Raw genomic sequence first — 21595 nt, 5'->3', positions numbered from 1 at the left:
TCATCTGTAATAGCCAGAAACTGGAAATAACCCAGATGTTCCTCAACTGAAGAGTGGGTACAGAAAATGTACCCACATTTTACACAATGGAATTCTACTCAGCCATTAAAAACGACGTCATGAATTTTACAGGCAAATGAAGGGAACTAGAAAATTATCATGACTGAGGTAACCCAGACCCATATGGACAGGCATGACAGGAGCCTAGCATAAGTGTCCTCTGAGAGGCTTCATCCAGCAGTGGACTGAAAGAGATGCAGATACCCACAGCCAAACATTGGATTTAGGTGGGGGACATTTATGGAAGAGTTGGGGGAAGGATTGAAGGCCCTGAAGGGGAAGGGAACCCCACAGGAAGACTAACAACATTAACTAACCTGGACCCCTGAAGCTCTCTGAGACTGAGCCACCAACCAAAGAACACGCAGGGACAAATATGTAGCAGACAGGCAGCTCAGTCTCCATGGCTACCTTGTCTGGCCTCAGTATGAGAAGATGCTCCTAATCTGGCCTTCATGTGTATGTCTGCCCACAGAGGCCAGAAGAGGGTGCTGCCTTCCCTAGAACTGGGGTTACAGATAGTTGTGATCTGACCCCTGGGTGCTGGGAATCAAATCAAGGACGTCTTTAAGAGAATCACTGAAACATCTTTTCAGTTTATAATTAAACGTTTTATAAAGCATGTAAAGTCACAAATTCACAACTTCTTTGTTTTGAAAAAAGGGTACACCTCCAGCAAAAAGACTGAGTTTTGGGGGGGCCAAATTCAGAGTTCATCAGGCCAGTAGCTTTTCCTCTTTACTTTTCCTTTTGTTTCACTCAGCACACATCAGCCTCTGCCTGGTTGGGTTTGGTTCTTTCAGGAGTGAGCAGGCAAAGACCTCCAGAGAAGTGCAGCGGAGAAGCCTGGACAGCAGGAGCGCTATTGTTTTAGGTGCGGGTGCTGAAATTCCCACCCTGAGGGGCGGGGCAGACGCGAGGAGGGGCGGGGCTATCCTGGGAGGCGGGAATTCTGAGGTGGTGGGTGAGCAAGTGAGTGTGTGTGGTGTGGTGTGGTGTGGTGTGGTGTGGTGTGGTGTGGTGTGTGTGTGTGTGTGTGTGAGTGTGTGTGGTGTGTGGTGTGTGTGTGTGAGTGTGTGTGGTGTGTGGTGTGTGTGTGTTGAGTGTGTGTGGTGTGTGGTGTGTGGTGTGTGTGTGTGTGTGAGTGTGTGTGGTGTGTGTTGTGTGTGTGTTGAGTGTGTGTGTGTGTGTGTGTGTGTGTGAGTGAGTGAGTGTGTGTGTGTGTGTGTGTGTGTGTGTGTGTGTGTGTGTTTTCTCCGGGGACAGGAGGGGGAGTAGTAACTTAAGCGCATAGGGGCCAGGCTTCCGGGGTGAGGGGCGTGGAGCGGTCTTATTTGTCCGGAGAGGCCTGGGGCTGAAAGGGGCGTGAGGGGCGGGGATAAGGGGCGTGGCCGTATGTGGTGTTGGGAGGAACTGAGCGCTGCTAAAGCAGAGCCTCTGGCTTCAGTTACCCGTCGCTGGCTGAAACGGTGGAGCGCCTCCTAGGCGGTGGGTGCAGCGAGGGTGCCCGCGCCTCAGGGGCCGTGAGTGAGGAGCGCGAGACCTCGGCGACGCAGGTGTGCCTCTCCCTCCGGGCGGGCTTCTGGGGGTTGTGAGGGGCGTGTGAGAGCGGCCTTGTGCCCCGGAGTTCTGGCTGTGGAGCCGCGGAGCCGCTCTGAGCCTCTTTAGTTAGCTTCTGTCAAGGGTCGCGTGGGCCTAGGTGCCGCAGCTGTTCCCGAGACTCCTCCTGACGCCTGCTGTGCGGAGGCCGGACCCCCACGGGCCTGGGCGCCGGGCCTCTGTGAGACTCGGGGCCGCGGCCGGGCGCCGACCCAAGCTTGCCCCTGCCCGCTGGGGTTCGGGAGCCCCAGGTGCGCTCCGGCCTGACGAGGCGAACGAGGCGAGCAGCCCGCAAGACTTTACCTGAGAAGCTTCTGAGACCCCGCGAAGCTGCGAAAGGGTGTCAAGTGCCAATTCCCATTTCTTTTTGCACTTCGCAATAGGATTTTCACCTCTTCTGCGCTCTCTCTCTCTCTCTCTCTCTCTCTCTCTCTCTCTCTCTCTCTCTCTCTCTCTCTCTCGTCTCTCTCGTCTCTCTCGTCTCTCTCGTCTCTCTCGTCTCTCTCGTCTCTCTGTCTCTTCTATGATTTTCCTTCAATACACAATAGTTAAATTGTGGGATAGATGCCAAGCCAAACATTTAGAATATTTTAAAGGGAGCATATAGTTTTTGTTTTTGTAATTAAAATATTTTGATTCTCACGCAGGTAGGCAGTCTGTAGAGTTGTATTTTCCCTTTTACCTTAACAGAATCTACAACCCCCATTTTTCCTATCTGCTTAATACTCAAACTTGATTAAAACCATTTCTAGAAGGAAGTTAATACTATTTGGGTCTGAGATTCGAGGAAATTTGTGTTTTTATTTTTTTTCCGTTTCCTTTGTGATTTTTTTTTCTGTACGGATTGTTAATGATCGTTTTTGCCCTTATAACTAGGAGAGAGTACTTTTTTATCCTTCACAAAAAATTTAACTAGGTCTTGAACTTTGGTTCATTTGAATTATAAGTATTCATGAATAGAACTCATTGATGAAGAAATTAACTCAGGTTGAGAGAAAATGAATTAAGATTCCATTAGAACATCTGGCAATGTTGTCTAGTTGGCAGTAAGATTTATTGGTATTAGGTTTTTCTGAAGCCAGATTCAGAAATCATGTAAGGATATAGAAGATCATTTAAGTACAGAATCAGAAGAGAGGAAGACCATGGGAATTATGAATATTTAAGTGATAGGTACAGACAACCAAGGAGACTAAAGAAGCTTTGAGGAAAAAAATGAGAAATTCTAGAAGACAGTGGAACTTAAGGAGTCAGGAGAGGAGAGTTTTTTTTTTCCCCATCTTTATTAACTTAAGTATTTCTTATTTACATTTCGATTGTCATTCCCTTTCCCGGTTTCTGGGCCAACGTCCCCCTAACCCCTCTATATGGGTGTTCCCCTCCCCATCCTCCTCCCATTGCCACCCTCCCCCCAACAATCAGGTTCACTGGGGGTTCAGTCTTGGCAGGACCAAGGGCTTCCCCTTCCACTGGTGCTCTTACTAGGCTATTCATTGCTACCTATGAGGTCAGAGTCCAGAGTCCAGGGTCAGTCCTGTATAGTCTTTAGGTAGTGGCTTAGTCCCTGAAAGCTCTGGTTGCTTGGCATTGTTGTTCATATGGGGTCTCGAGTCCCTTCAAGGAGAGGAGAGTTTTAATGAAGTGTTCAAGTGACACAAGTCAAATGGATCAGGAAATAAAGTGCCTATTGCCTTTAGTGGAGAGGGTCTTTATCTTCAGCATACATAATTTAAGTAAAATAGTAAGGGCAGGAGCCAAACTTCAATTAATTTGAGTTGTAGAAAGAGGATAAAGAAATAAAAAAGTGTAGAATCTATATTTTGAGAAAAAATTAGGAACAGTGACAACAATGGTTATTAGAAGGGAGCTTAATGTGAAATTGGAAAGACTATAAAGACCATAGAATAGCTTTTTGTTAAAATTCATTTTCCTCTCTTAAAGTTTGAAAACTGAGAACAAGTAACTGATCACAATGAATATCACTATTTATAAATTTTGAATAATGCTACTTTAGTACTGCATTTTGTATATTGGGTTCAGTAGTTGCTATTGGTTTTTAAGCTACAAATATGAACTGTATCAGACTGTGTTTCACTTGAAGTCCTATACTATGATACTCTAAACTTGCTTTTGAGTCATTTGACTTCTTCAGGTATGTCCTAATATTCTCCTCAACATCTTATGTGGAAATTAGGTGTTTTTACTAAGTCTCAATTGCTGCATACATTAATTAGAGCCTTAGGTTTAATATGCATTTTCAGGAGATGCATACAATTTCTGTGTAAAGTGTTCCACTTTGATCTCTGTTAGAAGTTTTGTTGTTGTTGTTTGTTACTCTATAGTTCAGACAAGTACTTTAATGAATATATTACTTAGTATGGGAAGGGTGGTTCAAAGGGAAAGTCTAATTACCAAGTATGGGATATGAAACTCTGATACTTTTGCTCGTGGCAGTTTAATTTGCTGTAATCATTTTGAAAACCTATATTTGGTAGTATTTAATAAGCTGAAACAACATACATAAACTGTATGCAAACCATTACCCAACAACATTCTAGAAAATGTAAACTAACATGACAAAACCCACATTAAATTGTTACAATGAAAGACTGTAAGTAGGATAGATTAAAAGAGCGCATTGGGTAACTTTTGAGAATGTTAGATATATTAATTTACTGGATTGTGATGATGCTTCCCCCAAATATTCATATATGGCTTATTTAACTGTAAAATTTAAAATGTACAGTTTATTTGGTGACAGTTTTGTACATTGATAAAGTAAGAAAGTAAATAAAAAGAGGACGAAATGCTATCATTTGAGTATAGTTGTTTCCTTTAAATAACTGTAGGTATGTCAGGGTGATAAAATTGTGAATAATTTTAATTTTCTTCATATTTTATACTCTACTGTTAATATATAATTGAGAAATTATTTCATAATGTTATTTTAAAATGACATTAAACACATCTATAGATTTAAAGAATACAAATACTCATATGCTTAAGAAATAAGACATATTTAAAGCTGTTCTTTATATCTATTTTTTCCTTTTGATTTTCTTTATAATTTTATTACATGGCTATATACTTTTCAAAATTGTATTGTTTAGTCTATTTTGAAGTATAATATAAATTATACTGTGTGATTTCCGTGACTTAATTTTTATACAGAGTGTCATTGTGTAGCTCAGATTGGTCTCAAATGTGCCATTCTCCTGTCTCAGCCTCCCAAGTGAAGGGATTATCACGTTATCACATCCTGCTCTATGATTTCAACACTATATTTGTGATAGTCTTCCATGTTCACATGTTATAGATCATTTGCTTTTTATTGTTGTGTATCATTCTATTTGTATGATTTTTCCACTGTTTACCCATAATCCTGCTGATAGATATTCAGGTACCTTTCCATCCTTTTTTTTTTAAACTTTTTGCCATTAAAAGCTGTTTTTGTGATACTCTTCCAGTCTATGATTCTTTATAGCCATGTACATGAATTTCCTTGACTTTTATTTTATTTTACATACTATTTCATTTTATGTTTTCCAGTTATCTCTTTAAGCTTTTCTCTTTTTTATTGAATATTTTATGCATTTACATTTCAAATGTTATCCCCTTTCCAGGTTCCCCTCTGCTCTGACTCCCCCTCCCCCTGCTTCTATGAGGATGCTTCCACTCCCACCCACCGACTCCAACTCAACACCCTAGCATTCCCCTACATTGGGGAAATGAGCCTTCACAGGACCAAGCACTTTTCCTACTATTGATGCTGGACAATGCCATCCTCTCCTACATATGTGGCTGGAGCCATAGGTCTCTCCATGTTGGTGGTTTAGTCCCTGGGAGCTCGGGGTGGGGGGTCTGGTTGGTTGATATTGTTGTTCTTCCTACAGGGTTGCAAACTTCTTTAGCTCCTTCAGTCCTTTCTCTTAACTCCTCCATTGGGGTCCCCTTGATCAGTCCAATGGTTGGCTGCAACCATCCTCATCTGTATCAGTAAGGCTCTAGCAGAGCCTCTCAGGAGACATCCATATCACGCCCCTGTCAGCAAGTACTTCTTGGCATCAGCAGTAGTGACTGGGTTTGGTGTCTGTATATGGGATGGATCCCCAGGTGGGGTAGTCTCTGATTGGCCTTTCCTTCAGTCTCTGCTCCACTCTTTGTCTCTGTATTTCCTTTAGACAGGAAAAATTCTGGGTTAAAAATTTGAGAGGGGTGGGTGGCCCCATTTCCCAACTGGGAGCCTTGCCTAACCTCTGGATATGGTCTCTACAAGTTCATCCTCCCCTTTATTGAGCATTTCAGCTAATCTCATCCCTGTTGGGTCCTGGGAGCCTCTTACTTTCCTGGCTTCTGGGACTTGCTGGTGGTTACCCCCATTCCCCATTCCCCATTGCTACACACTTCTGTTTTTTTCTTGTCTGTTAAAATCTAAGAGTAGAACTGTGTGTCCTTGTTTTAGCTAGATAATACTGAGTTATTTTATGTGGTGATTGTACCAGTTATACCATTATAAGTAAATGTTCTCACTGTTCTTAGTACCATAAGAAATTTGAGCATTTGTTATTGCCTGAAATTTTCCTTTTGATGATCTAGTGTACAAAAGATAAGTATCCCTTTAGGAGGTTTAATTTATATTTCTTCAATTATTAATAATGTTGAACCATATATAGGTCTGTGGGGTGTCTTTTCTTTTTTATATTTTTCTAGAAGTTCTTTATCTAATTTTGAACTTGATCATTTGTAGTTATGCATGCAGTTTTTTCAGTAAATAGCCTGTCTCTTTAGTTTGTAGTAGCTTTTGAAGAACATACTACTATGTTTAAATATACTTGTCTATGTAAACTGGTTTTTTTTTTGGTTTCTACTTTTAGTGTATTTAATCTTTTCCTTCCTTCATCTTACAAAAATGTAGTTTTCTGTTTTCTCCTGAAAGCTTTAAAATGTTATCTTTCAAGGTCTGCATCTCAATTTCTAGAATACCTAAACCTACAATAAAAATAGCCTATTAAAAACTGATATTAGGGCCAAGGAGATGGTTTGGAGAGTGAAAATACTTGTTCTGTCTTACGACTTGAGTTTTGATCCTTGGAATACAAGGGGCAGGAGTAGAAAGCTGATGAATTTATAATCCGAGCACTTCTTTGGTGAGATGAAACGAAAAGTCTGCCAGCAGCTCATGGGCCAGCTAGTCTGGATTGAGTACAGTGCCTGAGACACGAGAGATCCTTCCTCAAAACAAGATGGAAGGAGAGAACCAACTCTCCAAAAGTTGTTCTTTGACTTCTACAAGCACAGAGTGACACTTGTGCCCTCATGTAGAAATAAATAAGTTAATTTTGAAAAATGCTATCATACTTAGGAAATATGCAGTCATAGCAGGAAGCCAGATAGGCTATATAGCTACTTCAAGGTAAGCCTAAACTACCAAGTAGCAAAACCTGCCTCAAAAAACCAGAGCTAGGAGTATTGCTGAGTGGTAGAGTGCCTGCTAAGTATGTGCAAAGCCGTAGGTTTCACCTTTAGTACCATAAAAAGGGGAAAAATTCCCTTCATGTTTATAGCCTTAACCTATGTGTAATTATTTTCTTGTGTGTATGTTAAATGGGGGTGTGTGTCCAATTTTGTGTCTCTTTCCCCATATGGGTAATTCATTTATTGAATGCTCTAATTTTTATCCTACTGATCCCTGTCATGTGTCAAATTTCTGTGTGTTTCTTAATGTGTTTCAAAGTTATTGTTTCTTTGAACTGTTTATGTATCCTTATTTTATAGGCTTGCTTTAGTTGTAGAAAGAGACTTGACACTATTCCATGTTTCTTGTAAAACTAGAATTCTCAAATTATTTTATTTTCCCTTTTAGAAGTAAAGTTTTACTTTTTATAATGTATTGCTTTATTTTTGAAAAAGTCCTATAATCACCTTAGCTGAAAGACAAACAAAAAACAAACCATTCCCCCAAAAGGAGGGTGTACACTATATTGGGTGTAAATCTTGTCCTATTTCACCAAAGCTAATTTTAAGTTAAAAAGTAATTATGGACTTTATTTTGGAAATATAGTAAGTTGCAATTTGGAGTAAATTTTACATAGAAAACAACTAAGGATGCTATATCCTAACATGTCAGACAACTAAAAGAATGCTGAAAATATGAAAGTAAGGAAGTTAAGTTCTATTTGCTTTGAAGGGTATTTGCTTAACTAGGAGAACTTGATGGCTGTGGAATACTTGGGGTATTTGTAGTGCTGAAGTCACTTGGAATACATCCAGAGCATCTTAAGCTAATTCTAAGATCTCAAGGGCTGATTTGTTGAAAAAGAAGTAAAAAATTACCTTCTTCAAAGAAACAACACTGTAAGCAAAATTGCCATGATGCCTAACTAAAATAGTAAGGTGAGAAAAGCCTGTCTTTGGTCAAGTTGTGACCATCAAATAAGCCAAATAAGGGTGGGTGGAATGAGGGATGTGGAAAGGTGGTTATATTTGATAAATTAAAAAAATCTCTTTTTAGTTAAATTCACCCTGTTAAATTATACCATTCAGGAAACCACACGACTGCTTGTGGTTCCCCTGAAATAGTGGTTCTCAACCTTACTAAGGCCATGACCCTTTCATCCAATTCCTCATGTTGTGGTGATTCCCAACCATAAAATTATTTTGTTGCTACTCTATAACTGTAATTTTGCTATTGTTACGAATCACAATGTAAGTATCTGAAACACAGTCCCAAAGGAGTCATGACCCACAGGTTGAGAACTGCTTCCCTAAAGGGAATATTGTATCCATTTGTATTATAGTAATTCCCTACTCTCTTCCTCCAGCTTCTAGCAACCACTTATTTATCTTGTGTCTCTGGATTTGCCTACGAACAGAATCATGTAATCTGATCTCCATGTTTTACTTCTTTTACCTAACATACTGTGTCCAAGGTTTCTCCACGATAGAACATGAGAGGTACTTCATTTTTCTTTTTAGTTGAATAATACTCACTGTATAGGCAAATATATGTCATATTTTATCTGTTTCTATATCTTTACTCTTTTATGTTTTTCTCTTTGCATGAAAATATGGTTTTCATTCTTATAGGTATTATTAAACCAGAAATAGGATTTCTGGGACATATGGTAACTTTTAGTAAAGTTTTTGAGGCAGACCATGATGTTTTTTAACAAAGCATTTACACCATTTTACATTCTTAGCAGCAATGTGCGATGCTTTCAGTTTTTTTTTCATAGATTTTGTGTGCTTTCATTACGCTTTGGAAAGTGATATTTCATCGTAATTTTGTTTGTATTTTCCTTATAGTCATTGAAGTTGATCCCTTTTTCATGTTTATTGGCCACCTCTTAACTTGGAGAAATACCAAAATCTTTGCCCATTTGGATATGGTTTGTTCAATTCAAAATATGAATGTAAAATAGTCAAGTAAGCTATTACAAATACGTATTGCTAAAAATGTTAGTTTTTATAAATGTTCTCATTTTTATAAATGTTCTGAATGAAAATGTCATCATTTTTTTCTATTACAGCTAGTTCAGATTGCAAAGGTAATTGATAAGATCAGGCAAGCATGAGTAGTTAAGAAAAAGTTGAGTTAAGAGCAGTAAGTATGACTCGCCCTGCTATATATTTTAATCTTTTAAAACTAAAATTACATGGTATCAATACAGGAATACATTGGCCAATGGAAGAGAATAGAAAACATAGAAACACACCAAATTATACATGGCAATTAGCATTTTAATGAAGGGAGCAGTCTAATGGTAGTGGGAAAAATAAAAAAAATTAAAATATGTATTTAATTTATTTATTAATTTACAAGGGTGTGTGTGTGTCTGTGTGTAAGCTTCAAGTATGGAGGTAAAAATATGAACTGCCTCACAAACTTTCATATCATTTCTACATAAGGGCCATCCTGATCTCCGTGTCACTCTAGTTTTAACACATGTGCTGCTGAAGTAAGCACATGGAATTTTGAATATGCGGTGTTTGTGGTACTGGGATAATCAACTTGGCAAAGATATGTTTGGACACATTTTTCATACCATATGCCAGGGTGTGCATACAAAAAATTAACATACCAATTAAAATAACATGAAAAAAGGGTAAATTATTTATGACCTAGACATGGAGAAACTATTATGATTTAATCTAGCTGTAAAAATGAAAATCATAGATATAAGTACATATGTAGGTATATAGTTAATATGTTTATATATCCAAAGTGCTTCAGAATCTGACACTTCAGTGTTAATATAATGCTATAAGTAGAAATTTTCATACCATAGAACTTTGTTTCCTGTCCAAAATTACTTTTGGATATATAAGGTGTATATGAAAAAAATTATACTTAGATCTGGTTTCTTTCCTATGCATCTCATTATTTTTGTGTAAATATTGCAAGATCCAAAATCTGAGACACTTCTGATCTCAAGCATTTTAGACAATAGTTACTTAATTTGCATATATGTATGTAGTATTTTTGTATATAGAGATATATATGCATATTTGGTGTTTGTTGCAGAGGATCAAATCTTGGACTTTGCACATTCTAGGTAAGTACTCTGCCACTGAGCTATATTACAAGCTTATATAAATCCCTTTTTCATAAAAGAGAACATAGTAATCAAATCAAGAAGCAAATGATAGGTTAAAAGAACATTTCTCACTTATATAATAGACATGAACTAATCTCTGTAACACATAAAAAAATCTTCTAAAACTAGACAAATGGTGGCTTATGAACACGGATGATTCATGTGAATAGCTATAATTTTGGCGTATGTGTTAAATGATGCCCAACATCATATTTTAAAGATTTATTTTCATTTTATATGTATTGGTGTTTTGCCTGCATCTATGTATGTATATTATGTGAGTGTAGTGGCAGCAAAGGTCAGAAGAAGGTGTCAGAATTACAGACTTATTATCTGTTATGTGGATTGAATGACAGTCCTCTGAATGAACCAATTTTTTTCCTCTTTTCATAATACTTTTATTGATTATTTGGAAATTTCACAACATGAACCTAGATCACACCATTTCTCAGTCCTCCCAGGCCCACCCTCCAAAAAGAAAAAGGAGGAAGAGGAAGAGGAGGGAGGAGGGAGAATGGAGAAGGGAGAGAGGAGGAAGAGGAGGGAAAGGGGGAGGGAGAATAGAGACAGGAGAGGAGGAAGAAGATGAAGAGGAGGAGGAAGAGGAGGAGGAAGAAGAGGAGGAGGAGAAAGAAGAAGAAAAAGAAGTTGTTTAATTTGTGTGGCTCATATTCTCAATGGAGCATGGTCAAACACCTGGTGGCCAGCCCCTTAAAGAAGAGTCTTCCCCCACCTGTATCCTACCAGAAGCCAACAGTTATAGAGAGCTACATGTTAGCATCTTTACTACAAATTTTAAGGGTTATCTTCTATGGCTTTCTTTAGGTTGTTACTTTTTTGGGGAGTGGGAGTGGTATGGGGCTAGGGGTTGTCATATAGGAATTCTGTGTCTCTTTTTCTCAAAGGTGAGTCTGCAATTGTCAATACCATGGCAAAAGTAGCTTCCTTACTTTTTACCTTCAGTGGAACATGGATTATGGACTTCCACTTGATCTCTGACAACAGCATGTGCCTAGGGCCTCATCATGGTCTCCTGTGGCAGTACAGACCATGGACATCAATATGGCCCTCTGCTACAGTACTGGCCATGGACACCAACATAGACCTCAGCAGTAGCACAGGCCAAAGACATTAACATGCCTTAGATGCAGCCATTGTTTTTAACCACCGAGCCATCTCTCCAGACCTTCCCAACATAATTTTTAATAAGAGTGATGCGAATTAAAACATCAAAGGGAAATAACTTCTTTCACACCAACAGAACAGCATTTGAATAACATTTTGTTGGCAACAAATGTTATTTTATATACTTCTGTTGAAATATAAAATGATAGCAATTCAGAGGAATTTTAGCACTAAACGCATAATTACACATGTACTTTTTGATTCAGTAGTCCTACATCGTACAGATATATACTGAGAAATATATGAGTAATACATATATGAGTAGTACATAGAACTAGTGGCAATATTTCTAATAGCAAAAGGTACAACGATTTAATTTTATCTTGAATTCAACAAAGCAACTCTTAAAAAATAGAAACTAGATATAAAATATATTAAATTTTCATGTCTTGATGTTAAATTTTTATATGTGATAATGCTATTATGACTTCTTTTAAAAAGAGTACCTTTTAAATGAGTACCTTTTAAAAATGTTTCAGATGTTTTAATATTTTAGCTAGTGAGAGCCTCTCAAAAGTTAACTCCCAAACCCTCTATCACATCTTTTAGTGATTACTACTTAAGCATTTTTGATTAAATTACATTTGAAACTTATTTCAAAGTAAGCCAAAATATAGGAGGTAGAGATAAAATAAGATTTACCATGAGTTGAAAATTGTTTCACTCAGGTGATTTTGTTATTGTATGTTCTCTTGTGTGTGTGTTTAAATTTCCCACAATAATGTTTAGAATTTAGATATATGTAAATAAAGAGAGTTCCTTGAGAACAAGCACATTGGAATTAGGGTAGGAAATTGGTCAAAAAATTCTTATGCACTATGTCCCTGATAAGTATAATACATAATCCATTTGCAGTATACTTATTTGTGTGCTTGCTCTCTTTCTTAACCTGTATACATGTGAGTCTGGTTGTGTGTGTGTGTGCGTGTGTGTGTGTGTGTGTGTGTGTGATACAGTGTTTAAGATATATTTTTTTGTTAGTTTAATTCTTAGAATTAAGATAATTTACAAATTTATACTGATTATTTTGTATAATTGATGTAGAAGAAATGAAATTTTTCTGTCACACTTTTTATGACAGCCATATTTTCTTTCAAATTTTGCCTGGATACCTAGATGTATCAGATGTAAAAGAATATTTGAATGGGAATTTTTCTTTTTCAAATTGTAACATTGAAATTGTTCATTTAATACTTTTGAGTATGTTGTTCTGATATATTGTAATTCTGATAAAATATTATATAAAATAATATAGAAGAGTAAAATTATATCTTTTAAATATTTTTCTCCAGAGCCCTTATAAATTAGAAAGACATAGTATGATTTATTTAGATATAGCAAGTAGTATTAACCATGATGATTTTGTGCTTTTTCTTTTAAAAATAGGTTGATATCAAAATTGGAAATTTTCTAGTTATTAGAAATCGAAAGTATGGCAGCAGAATTTATAAAGAGTTGTTGTAGAGGATGTTTCTATGGTGAAACGGAAAAGCACAAGTGTGAGTATTATTTTGATTTTAGTAAACACTTAGTGCCTCCTTTGCACTATATATGTATAAATTACATATATTATCCTATATATGTATAAATTAGGAGTGCCAAAAGGAAAAGCAAACTAGATTATTATTTCAGAAACTCCTAGGGACCCTGAAGTGTAGTGGAGAGATTGATTAAATCAAACCATGAGTCAACCCTGGATATCACTGTAAAGAAGATAATATTTGCCATGGGAGCCTGAATTAGCAAGCTGGTGGGAAGAAGGAAGTATGACAATCTAAGAGTGGGACATAGGCTGGTGAAGGAATTATAGTCAAGGTAAGGAGAGATATGCTTGGGGAACAGTAAATTCTGAGAAATGTTTTGATGCAAATAAAGACACTACTTTATGTACAATACATTAAAAATACCTTGTGAACAAATGATCATTGTGCTAGCTAATTTTATGTTAACTTGACCCAAGTTAGATTTATTTGGGAAGAGGAAACCTTAATTGAGAAATTGACCCCACAAGATTTGCCTGTAGACAATCCTTTCATGCATTTTCTTGACTGCCTATTGATGTTTATGTGTAGAGGACTCACTGTGTGTAGTCCTGGTGGTCCTGGGCTCTGTAAGAAATCAGGCTCAGGAAGCGAATAAGCAGCACTCTCCATGGCTTCTGTTTTAGCTCCTCCCTCAAGTTTCTGTCCTGAGTTCCCTTGATGGTGGACTGCAAGCCATAAGCTGATATAAACCCTTTCCTCCTTAAGTTGATTTGGTCATGTGCTTTATCACAACAGTCACTGAAGAAGAAACTCACCACTTTACCAAGTCTTGCATTCATGGGAGAGTCCTAGTCTAGCAATTTCCTTTTGTATTGTATAGTTACTTATCGCTACAGGTTTAAGATTAGAACTTTATTTTTCTCTGAAACTTTTATTTCTTGTGGATAGAACTTCTTAGTATATATTTGGATATGAAGTTTTATTAGTCCATTTTATGATGCCAATAATATAGCCCCTCTCTTATTATTGAATAGGAGGTTTATTTTGACAGTTCTGAAGGTCTGTTGTTGTTGGCAGTATCCTGAGGCAGTGCAGAGTATCATTTGATAGAAAAATAGGAATGAATGCATGTAACCTGGTTTCTCTCTGTCTCCTATAAAGTCACCACCATTCAACCATGGATTCTCTACCCTCTCAAAGGATACTAATCCCAAAACACATGATTTGGTTTAAGTTTCCACAGAGAATTTTACATTCCTTACAGTGGGGATTGTGGGTTAATACTCTTATAGTAGGGATTAAATATCAACACATAGGGATACACTTAAACCTTTATCCAGTCCATAACAGAACCTTCCTTTTTTTTTACATTAAAACATTACACAAATTCCTGTAGTGTAGTAGTTGTACGTCTATTCATTCTGCAGATAATACTATTCCCAATCCTAAAGACCAGCTGTCCTTTCCACCTTACCGTAGGTTGCGCAGCTCTGTGTACTATTTCAGAGAAAGATAAAACAGTCTGTGGGAGCCCAGGCACAGGCAGTTGCTGATAGGATAAATATTTGGTCAGTATTCATTTTATTTGGTGATTTGGTAGAGAGTTTTATAGACTTGAAGATTTTTGGCTTTTCAGGATTATGTATTTGAGACTCAGGTTTACCCATAAAATTGACAAAAATTGCTTTGTTTATAGCATTTTAAAATTACTGGATTTTTTCAATTGAAGACACTACTTATTTAACTGTGAAATAAATTTGCTTTTCATCAACAAGCTTTTATGGAAATGACTCTTAACTCCCCATTCCTAATAGGATAATATGTTTTGACAATAACATTAATTGATCAAATCTTGGTTGGCCAAGATTAATGTAGATTCCAGAAGAGATTGTTAGAAAACTCAAAGAGTAGCTTGAATCAGGATGTTTTTCTAAAATTATTTTTAAAAGGCCAAGGTGGCACATACTATTTTTCCTAGCATTCAAGAAGCAGAAGCAAACAGCAGATTTTATCAGATCCGTGAATTCTAGGCAAGTGTGGTCTACAAAGCAAGTTCCAGGCCAGCTAATGCTACATAGTAAGATCTTGTCTTAAAAATAAAACAAAATAATAAAGTGATTTAAAAAGTTCCAGCCATTCTGGGTTTAGATTATTACATATAATCTATATGCATAATTATGACTTCTTTTTGATTTTCTCTTCTTTTAAATGCAGTTTCTGTGGAAAAAGAGTTTAAAGCATCAGCCTCAAATAGCCAAAACACCATCGGTATAACTCAATTGACTTCTGTTTTAGCAAAGCCCCAAGTTGGCTGTAATGAGGATTACTTGCTTTCCAAATTACCATGTGATGGTAAAGAAGTACAATTTGTGGTGCCCAGGTTTAAATTATCTTATATTCAGCCTAGGACACAAGGAACTCCTTCACATCTGGATGAACTGGAAGGTAAACAATAAAACATCAGGATTTAAAAGTCAACATGGACCTGTGAAGGCTCAATGCCCCCATGTAGGGGAAAGCCAGGGTGGGGAGATGGGAAGGAGTGGGTGGGTTGGTGGGGGAACACTCTCATAGAGGTAGCGGGAGGGAGAAAGGGACAGGGGAACTCCAGAGGGCAAATCAGGAAAGGGGATAACATTTGAAATGTAAGTAAAGAAAATAATCCAATAAAAAGAAAAATAAAAGAAAAAAGTCAACATGGACCATTTACATGCTATTAATATTATGTTTTTTCTTTTTTGTATCTTTCACACAGAATTCATACAAATGTTTATAGTTTGAGTTTTATAAGTTCTTTTCCGTACAACAGCTTAATGAATAGTATTTTTGAAATATCCCATTGTAGAAACTGTAATACTATAACATGGCACATTTATATATAGTTTGGCTTAAAATGATTTGTTTTTATTTGTATATGTGGATATGTTTATGTCCGTGTATGCCACATACATTTTGATGCCTGGGGAGGCCAGAAGAAGCTACTGGGATCTCCTGGAGCCAGAATTACAAGTGGTTGTGAGCCGCCAGTGTGAATGCTGGGAACTGAATTTGAGTCCCCTCAAAGAGCAACAAGTGCTTTTACCTATTGAGCCATATCTCTAGTTCATTGGTCATCTTCACTCTGCTGTTAGGTTTATCTTCTGAATGTTTTACTCTAAACATTACATATTAGAATTTGTGTTTGGTTCTTTTTTGTAGGTTTACTTTCTCACTTGCAATTTACCATTATTTTATTGTAAAATAATTTTCTTTTATGGATTCTAGCTAGTTATAGTGATGCACATTTGCTAATTTCAGTATCTAGGTCATACATCTAGATTTAGGTTCTGGCAGTTATACTTTTCCCCCTGAAATTGGATTACATATTTTAGTTACTTTGTATGTAGATGAATTTGGGGTGATTGTCTGGATATTTATTGTGGAGACTGGATTTGGTCACATTTGACAAGTCTTACTTCCCTTTTCTATCCCTTCCTGTTTCCTTCCAGACTTATAACTTGGTTGAACATGCATTACAAATTGCTGCCTTGTATGGCAGTTCTTGATTTTTGGTTCCGGGATTAGCTGGATATTTGATCAAATTTGAGAATTTTTCCTTTCTAGGACAACCTTTTTCACCACAACATCTTTGATTGCTGGCAACACTGCTCTCTAGTTTATCTGCCAGTTTGCTATTTGAATTTTGTATACTCTGTGTAATGTTGGTTTTGGCTTACACTGAAACTAAAAGTCATCTGAAAACACTAAGAAATATAAAGCAATATATGATAGATCTTTTGTTCTTTCATATACTTACTAGAAAACAAATTGAATTTTGAATTACATAGGTAAAAGAAATGCTTAACTCTTAAATTATAGGCTCATTGAGGATGTTGGAAACTATCTAGTGTAATCTAAGATATATTCAAGAGAGTCCTCTTGGAACCCAATCATAGAAGTCAAATATATGAATATTTGTATATATATATATATATATATATATATATATATATATATATATGAGTAATGGAATATGATGGAGGAAGCAATTCTGAGATAACAGATCACTATCAATAATAACTAAAATTGTTAAGTATTAGAAATTTGTTTTATTCCATTGTTTACTAGCTAATACGGCTGATTACAGCTGTCCCTTATTAGTCCTTTACTGTATTGACAACAGACTTTATCATTTTTTTAAATCAATGTCTACCTATCTATCTACTAAAGATGATAGATACTTGGCTTAAATTTTTTGTTTTTTTTATTTATTTTTACACTCCAGATTTTATTTCCCTCCTGGTTCACCCCCCACTAGAGTTCTACATCCCATACCTCCTCCCTGAATCCCCCTCTGCAAGGATGTTCCTACCCCACCCATCCCACCAGACCTCTAAACTTCCTGGAGCTTCCAGTCTCTTGAGGGTTAGGTGCATCTTCTCTGACTAAACCCAGACCCAGAAGTCCTCTGCTGTATGTGTGTTGGAGGCCTCATCTCAGCTGCTGTATACTGCCTGGTTGGTGATCCAGTGTCTGAGAGATCTCAGGGGTCCAGGTTAATTGAGACTGCTGGTCCTCCTACAGGTTTGCATCCTCCTTAGCTTCCTTCAGCTTTCCCCTAGTTCAACCAGAGGGGTCAGCAGCTTCTGCTCATTCATTGGGTGCACATCTGCATCTGACTCTTTCAGCTGCTTGTTGGGTCTTTTGGAAAGCAGTCATGGTAGGTCCATTTTGTGAACACCCCATAGCTTCAGTAATGGTGTCAGGTCTTGGGGCCTCCCCTTGAGCTGGAACCCACTTTTGGCCTGTCACGGAACCTTCTTTTCCTCAGGCTCTTCTCCATTTCCATCCCTGCAGTTCTTTCAGACAGGAAGAATTATGGGTCAGAGGTTTGGCTGTGGGATAGCAACCCCATCTTTCACTTGATGCCCTGTCTTTCTGCTGGAGGTGGATCCAATAAGTTTCCTCTCCCTACTGTAGGTCCTTTCATCTAGGGTCCTCCGCCCCGAGTCCTGAGAGTCTCTTCCCAGGTCTCTGGTACATTCTAGAAGGTCCTCCCAACCTCCTTCCTCCCAAGGTTGCCTGTTTCCATTCTTTCTGCTGGCCCTCAGGGCTCCAGTCCTTTCCCCTCCTCCAATACCAGATCATGTTCCCCTCTCCCTTCCCACCCATCTGTATTCCTTCCCCTTTCCCTCCCTCCTTTCCCCCTTGTGGTTGCTTTCTTCTCCCTCCCAAATGGAATGAAGGCGTCCTCACTTGGGTCCTTCAGCTTGTTGACCTTTTTGAGTTCTGTGGACTGTATCTTGGGTATTTTGTACTCTTCCTCCCCTAATATCCATTTATTAGTGAGAACATACTGTGCCTATCTGTCCTTTTGGGTCTGAGTTACCTCAATCAGGATGACATTTTCTAGTTCTATCCACTTGCCTGCAAAATTCAGGAGGCTATCCTTGTTCTTAATAGCCGAGTAATATTCCTTTGTGTAAAGGAACCACGTTTTTTGTATTCATTCTTCTGTCATGGGACATCTGGGTTGTTTCTAGCTTCTGGCTATCACAAATAAGGTGTCTATGAACATAGTGGGACATGTGCCCCTGTGACATGGTACGGCATCTTTAGGCTATATTCCCAAGAGTGGTATTTCTGGATCTTTAGGTAGGTCTATTTCCAATTTTCTAAGGAATCTCCAAATTGATTTCCAGAGTTTTATACCAGTTTGCAATCCCACCAGCAAGGAAAAGTGTCCTCTTTCTCCACATCTCCGCCAACATGTGACATCACCTGAGGCTTTGATCTCAGCCATTCTGACTGGTGTAAGGTGGGGTCCCAGAGTCATTTTGAATTGCATTTCTCTGATCACTAAGGACTTGGACCATTTCTTTAGGTGCTTCTCAGCCATTGAGAGTCCTCTGCTGTGAATTCCTGGTTTAGTTCTATACCCCATTCTTTGATTGGGTTGTTTGGGTGTTTGGTGGTCAGCTTCTTGAGTTCTTTATATATTTTGGATATTAGCCCTCTATCAGATGTGGGGTTAGTGAAGATTATTTTCCCCAATCTGTAGGATGCCGATTTGTCTTATTGACTTCATCCTTTGCCTTACAGAAGCTTTCCAGTTTCATGAGGTCCCATTTATCAGTTCTTGATCTTAGAGTGTGAGCCATTGGAGTTCTGTTTAGAAAATTTCTAGCTGTGCCAATGAATTCAAGACTCTTTCCCACTTTCTCTTCTATTAGATTCAGTCTATCTTGTGTTTTCTTTTGTTTATTTGTTTTTTTTGTATATTTTGGATATTTTAATTTACATTTCAACTGTTATTTCCTTTCCCAGTTTCCTGGCCATATACCCTCTATCACATTTCCCTCCCCTTCTTCTTCTTTTTCTTTCTCCCCTTCTTTTATAAGGGTGTTTCTCCTCAACATCCACCCCCTCTTCCCACCCCCCACCCCCACATCCCAACATTCCCCTGCACTGGGGGCTCCAGCCTTGGCTGGACCAAGGGCTTCTCCTCCCATTGGTGCCCAACAAGGCCATCCTTTGCTACATATGCAGCTGGAACCATAGGTCTCTCCATGTGTAGTCTTTGGGTAGTGGTTTAGTCCCTGGGAGCTCTGTTTGGTTGGTATTGTTGTTCTTATGGGGCTGCAAGCCCCTTCAATCCTTTCTCAAATACCTCCAGTCGGGACCCTGTTCTCAGTTCAGTGGTTTGCTGCTAGCATTCACCTCTGTATTTGACATACTCTGGCTGAGCCTCTCAGCAGACAGCTATATCAGGCTCATATAAGCATGCACTTCTTGACTTCAATATTGTCTACGTTTGGTGGCTGTTTGTATATGGGCTGAATTCCCAGGTGGGGCAGGCTCTGAATGGCCATTCATTTAGTCTCTGCTTCAGACTTTGTCTCCATATCCCTTCCTATGAATATTTTTGTTCCCCCTTTTAAGAAGGACTGAAGCATCCATACTTTGATCGTCCTTCTTGAGCTTCATGTGGTCTGTGGAGTGTATCTTGGGTAATTTGAGCTTTTGGGCTAATACCACTTATCAAGGAGTGCATACCATGTATAGTTTTCATTGTGATTGTATTATCTCACTCACGAGGATTATTTTCTAGTTCTATCCATTTGTCTATGAATTTTTGTAAAGTCATTGTTTTTGATAGCGGAGTAGTACTCCATTGTGTAGATGTACCACATTTTCTGTATCCATTCCTCTGTTGAAGGACAACTGGGTTCTTTCCAGCTTCAGGCTATAATAAATAAGGCTGCTATGAACATAGTGGAGCATGTGTCCTTGTTGTATATTAGAGCATCATTGCCCAGGAGAGGTATAGCTAGGTCCTCAGGTAGTGCAATGTCCAATTTTCTAGGACCCCCAGACTGATTTCCAGAGTGGTTGTACCAGTTTGCAATCCCACCAACAATGGAGGAGTGTTCCTCTTTCTCCACATCCTCTCCAGCATCTGTTGTCACCTGAGCTTTTGATCTTAGCCATTGTGACTGCTGTGAGGTAGAATCTTAGGATTGTTTTGATTTGCATTTCCCTGATGACTAATGATGTTGCTAATTTCTTTAGGTACTTTTTTTTTTTGTTCTTTTTTTTCGGAGCTGGGGACCGAACCCAGGGCCTTGCGCTTCCTAGGTAAGCGCTCTACCACTGAGCTAAATCCCCAGCCCCTCTTTAGGTACTTTTTAGCCATTCAATATTCCCCTGCTGAGAATTCTTTGTTTAGTTCTGTACCCCATTTTTAAAAAGGGTTATTTGGCTCTCTGGAGTCTAAATTCTTGAGTTCTTTGTATATTTTTTATATTAGCCCTCTATCAGATGTAGTATTGTCTAAGATCTTTTCCCAATCTGTTGGTTGCCATTTTGTCCTAATGACAGTGTCCTTTGACTTACAGAAGTTTTGCAATTTTATGAGGTCCTATTTGTTGACTCTTCATCGTAGAGCATAAGCCTTTGGTGTTTTGTTCAGGAAAATTTCTCCAGTGCCCATGTGTTCGAGGCTCTTCTCCAATTTTTCTTCTATTAGTTTGAGTGTATCTGGTTTTATGTGGAGGTCCTTGATCCACTTGGACTTAAGTTTGAACAGGGTAATAACAATGAATCAGTTTGCATTCTTCTACATGCTGGCCTCCAGTTGAACTATCACCATTTATTGAAAATGCTATCTTTTTTCCACTGGATGGTTTTAGCTCCTTTGTCAAAGACCAAGTGACCATAGGTGTGTGGGTTTATTTCTGGGTCTTCAATTCTATTCTATTGATCTATCTGCCTGTCTCTGTACCAATACCATAGAGTATATATCACTATTGCTCTATAATACAGCTGGAGGTTAGGGATGTTGATTTCCCCAGAATTTCTTTTATTGTTGAGGATAGTTTTATTGTTGAGGATAGTTTTGGCTCTCCTGGGTTTTTTCTTACTCCAAATGAATTGTATTATTAAATGAGTTGCATAGGCACAATGCCTATCTCAGAGTAACAATATTAATTCCAAATGTTGTGTCAATATACAAAAATTTATACAATGGAAACCTTAAACCCATGTCAATATATAAATTATGTACCAATGTAAGAAAATATAACTTTAGTACTACATCAAAATTTAGAGATTTCTACCAATGTAAGATTATGGCCATAAAATGTTTTAAGAATAAATTTAGTATTCTGTCCCCATATATCTAATTTCTTA

General features: G+C 38.0%; 1 protein-coding gene across 19 annotated transcripts in view; it reads left to right on the top strand.

Annotated features, from left to right (window-relative positions):
• The first annotated feature begins 1008 nt into the window (after nt 1–1008).
• The window catches only part of Tc2n (tandem C2 domains, nuclear), a 96158-nt gene continuing 75571 nt past the window's right edge, over nt 1009–21595 (top strand). For 3 of the 19 annotated variants that reach the window (XM_063262329.1, XM_063262330.1, XM_063262326.1), the window contains exons 1-5: nt 1450–1616; nt 8481–8613; nt 8965–10214; nt 12828–12940; nt 15140–15370. In XM_063262329.1, coding sequence (XP_063118399.1) covers nt 12874–12940; nt 15140–15370 — 298 coding nt within the window. In that variant the 5' untranslated portion in view covers nt 1450–1616; nt 8481–8613; nt 8965–10214; nt 12828–12873. Of the gene's footprint in view, nt 1617–8480; nt 8614–8964; nt 10215–12827; nt 12941–15139; nt 15371–21595 lie in introns of those variants that run through there. The other 16 variants (XM_039112745.2, XM_063262328.1, XM_039112747.2 and 13 more) reach the window with 11 other exon arrangements.

The sequence above is a fragment of the Rattus norvegicus genome, chromosome 6, assembly GCF_036323735.1.
Source record: "Rattus norvegicus strain BN/NHsdMcwi chromosome 6, GRCr8, whole genome shotgun sequence".
Classification (NCBI taxonomy): Eukaryota; Metazoa; Chordata; class Mammalia; order Rodentia; family Muridae; genus Rattus; species Rattus norvegicus.
The sequence above is the reverse complement of the archived record's forward strand: the minus strand, read 5'-3'. Positions and strand labels throughout refer to the sequence as shown.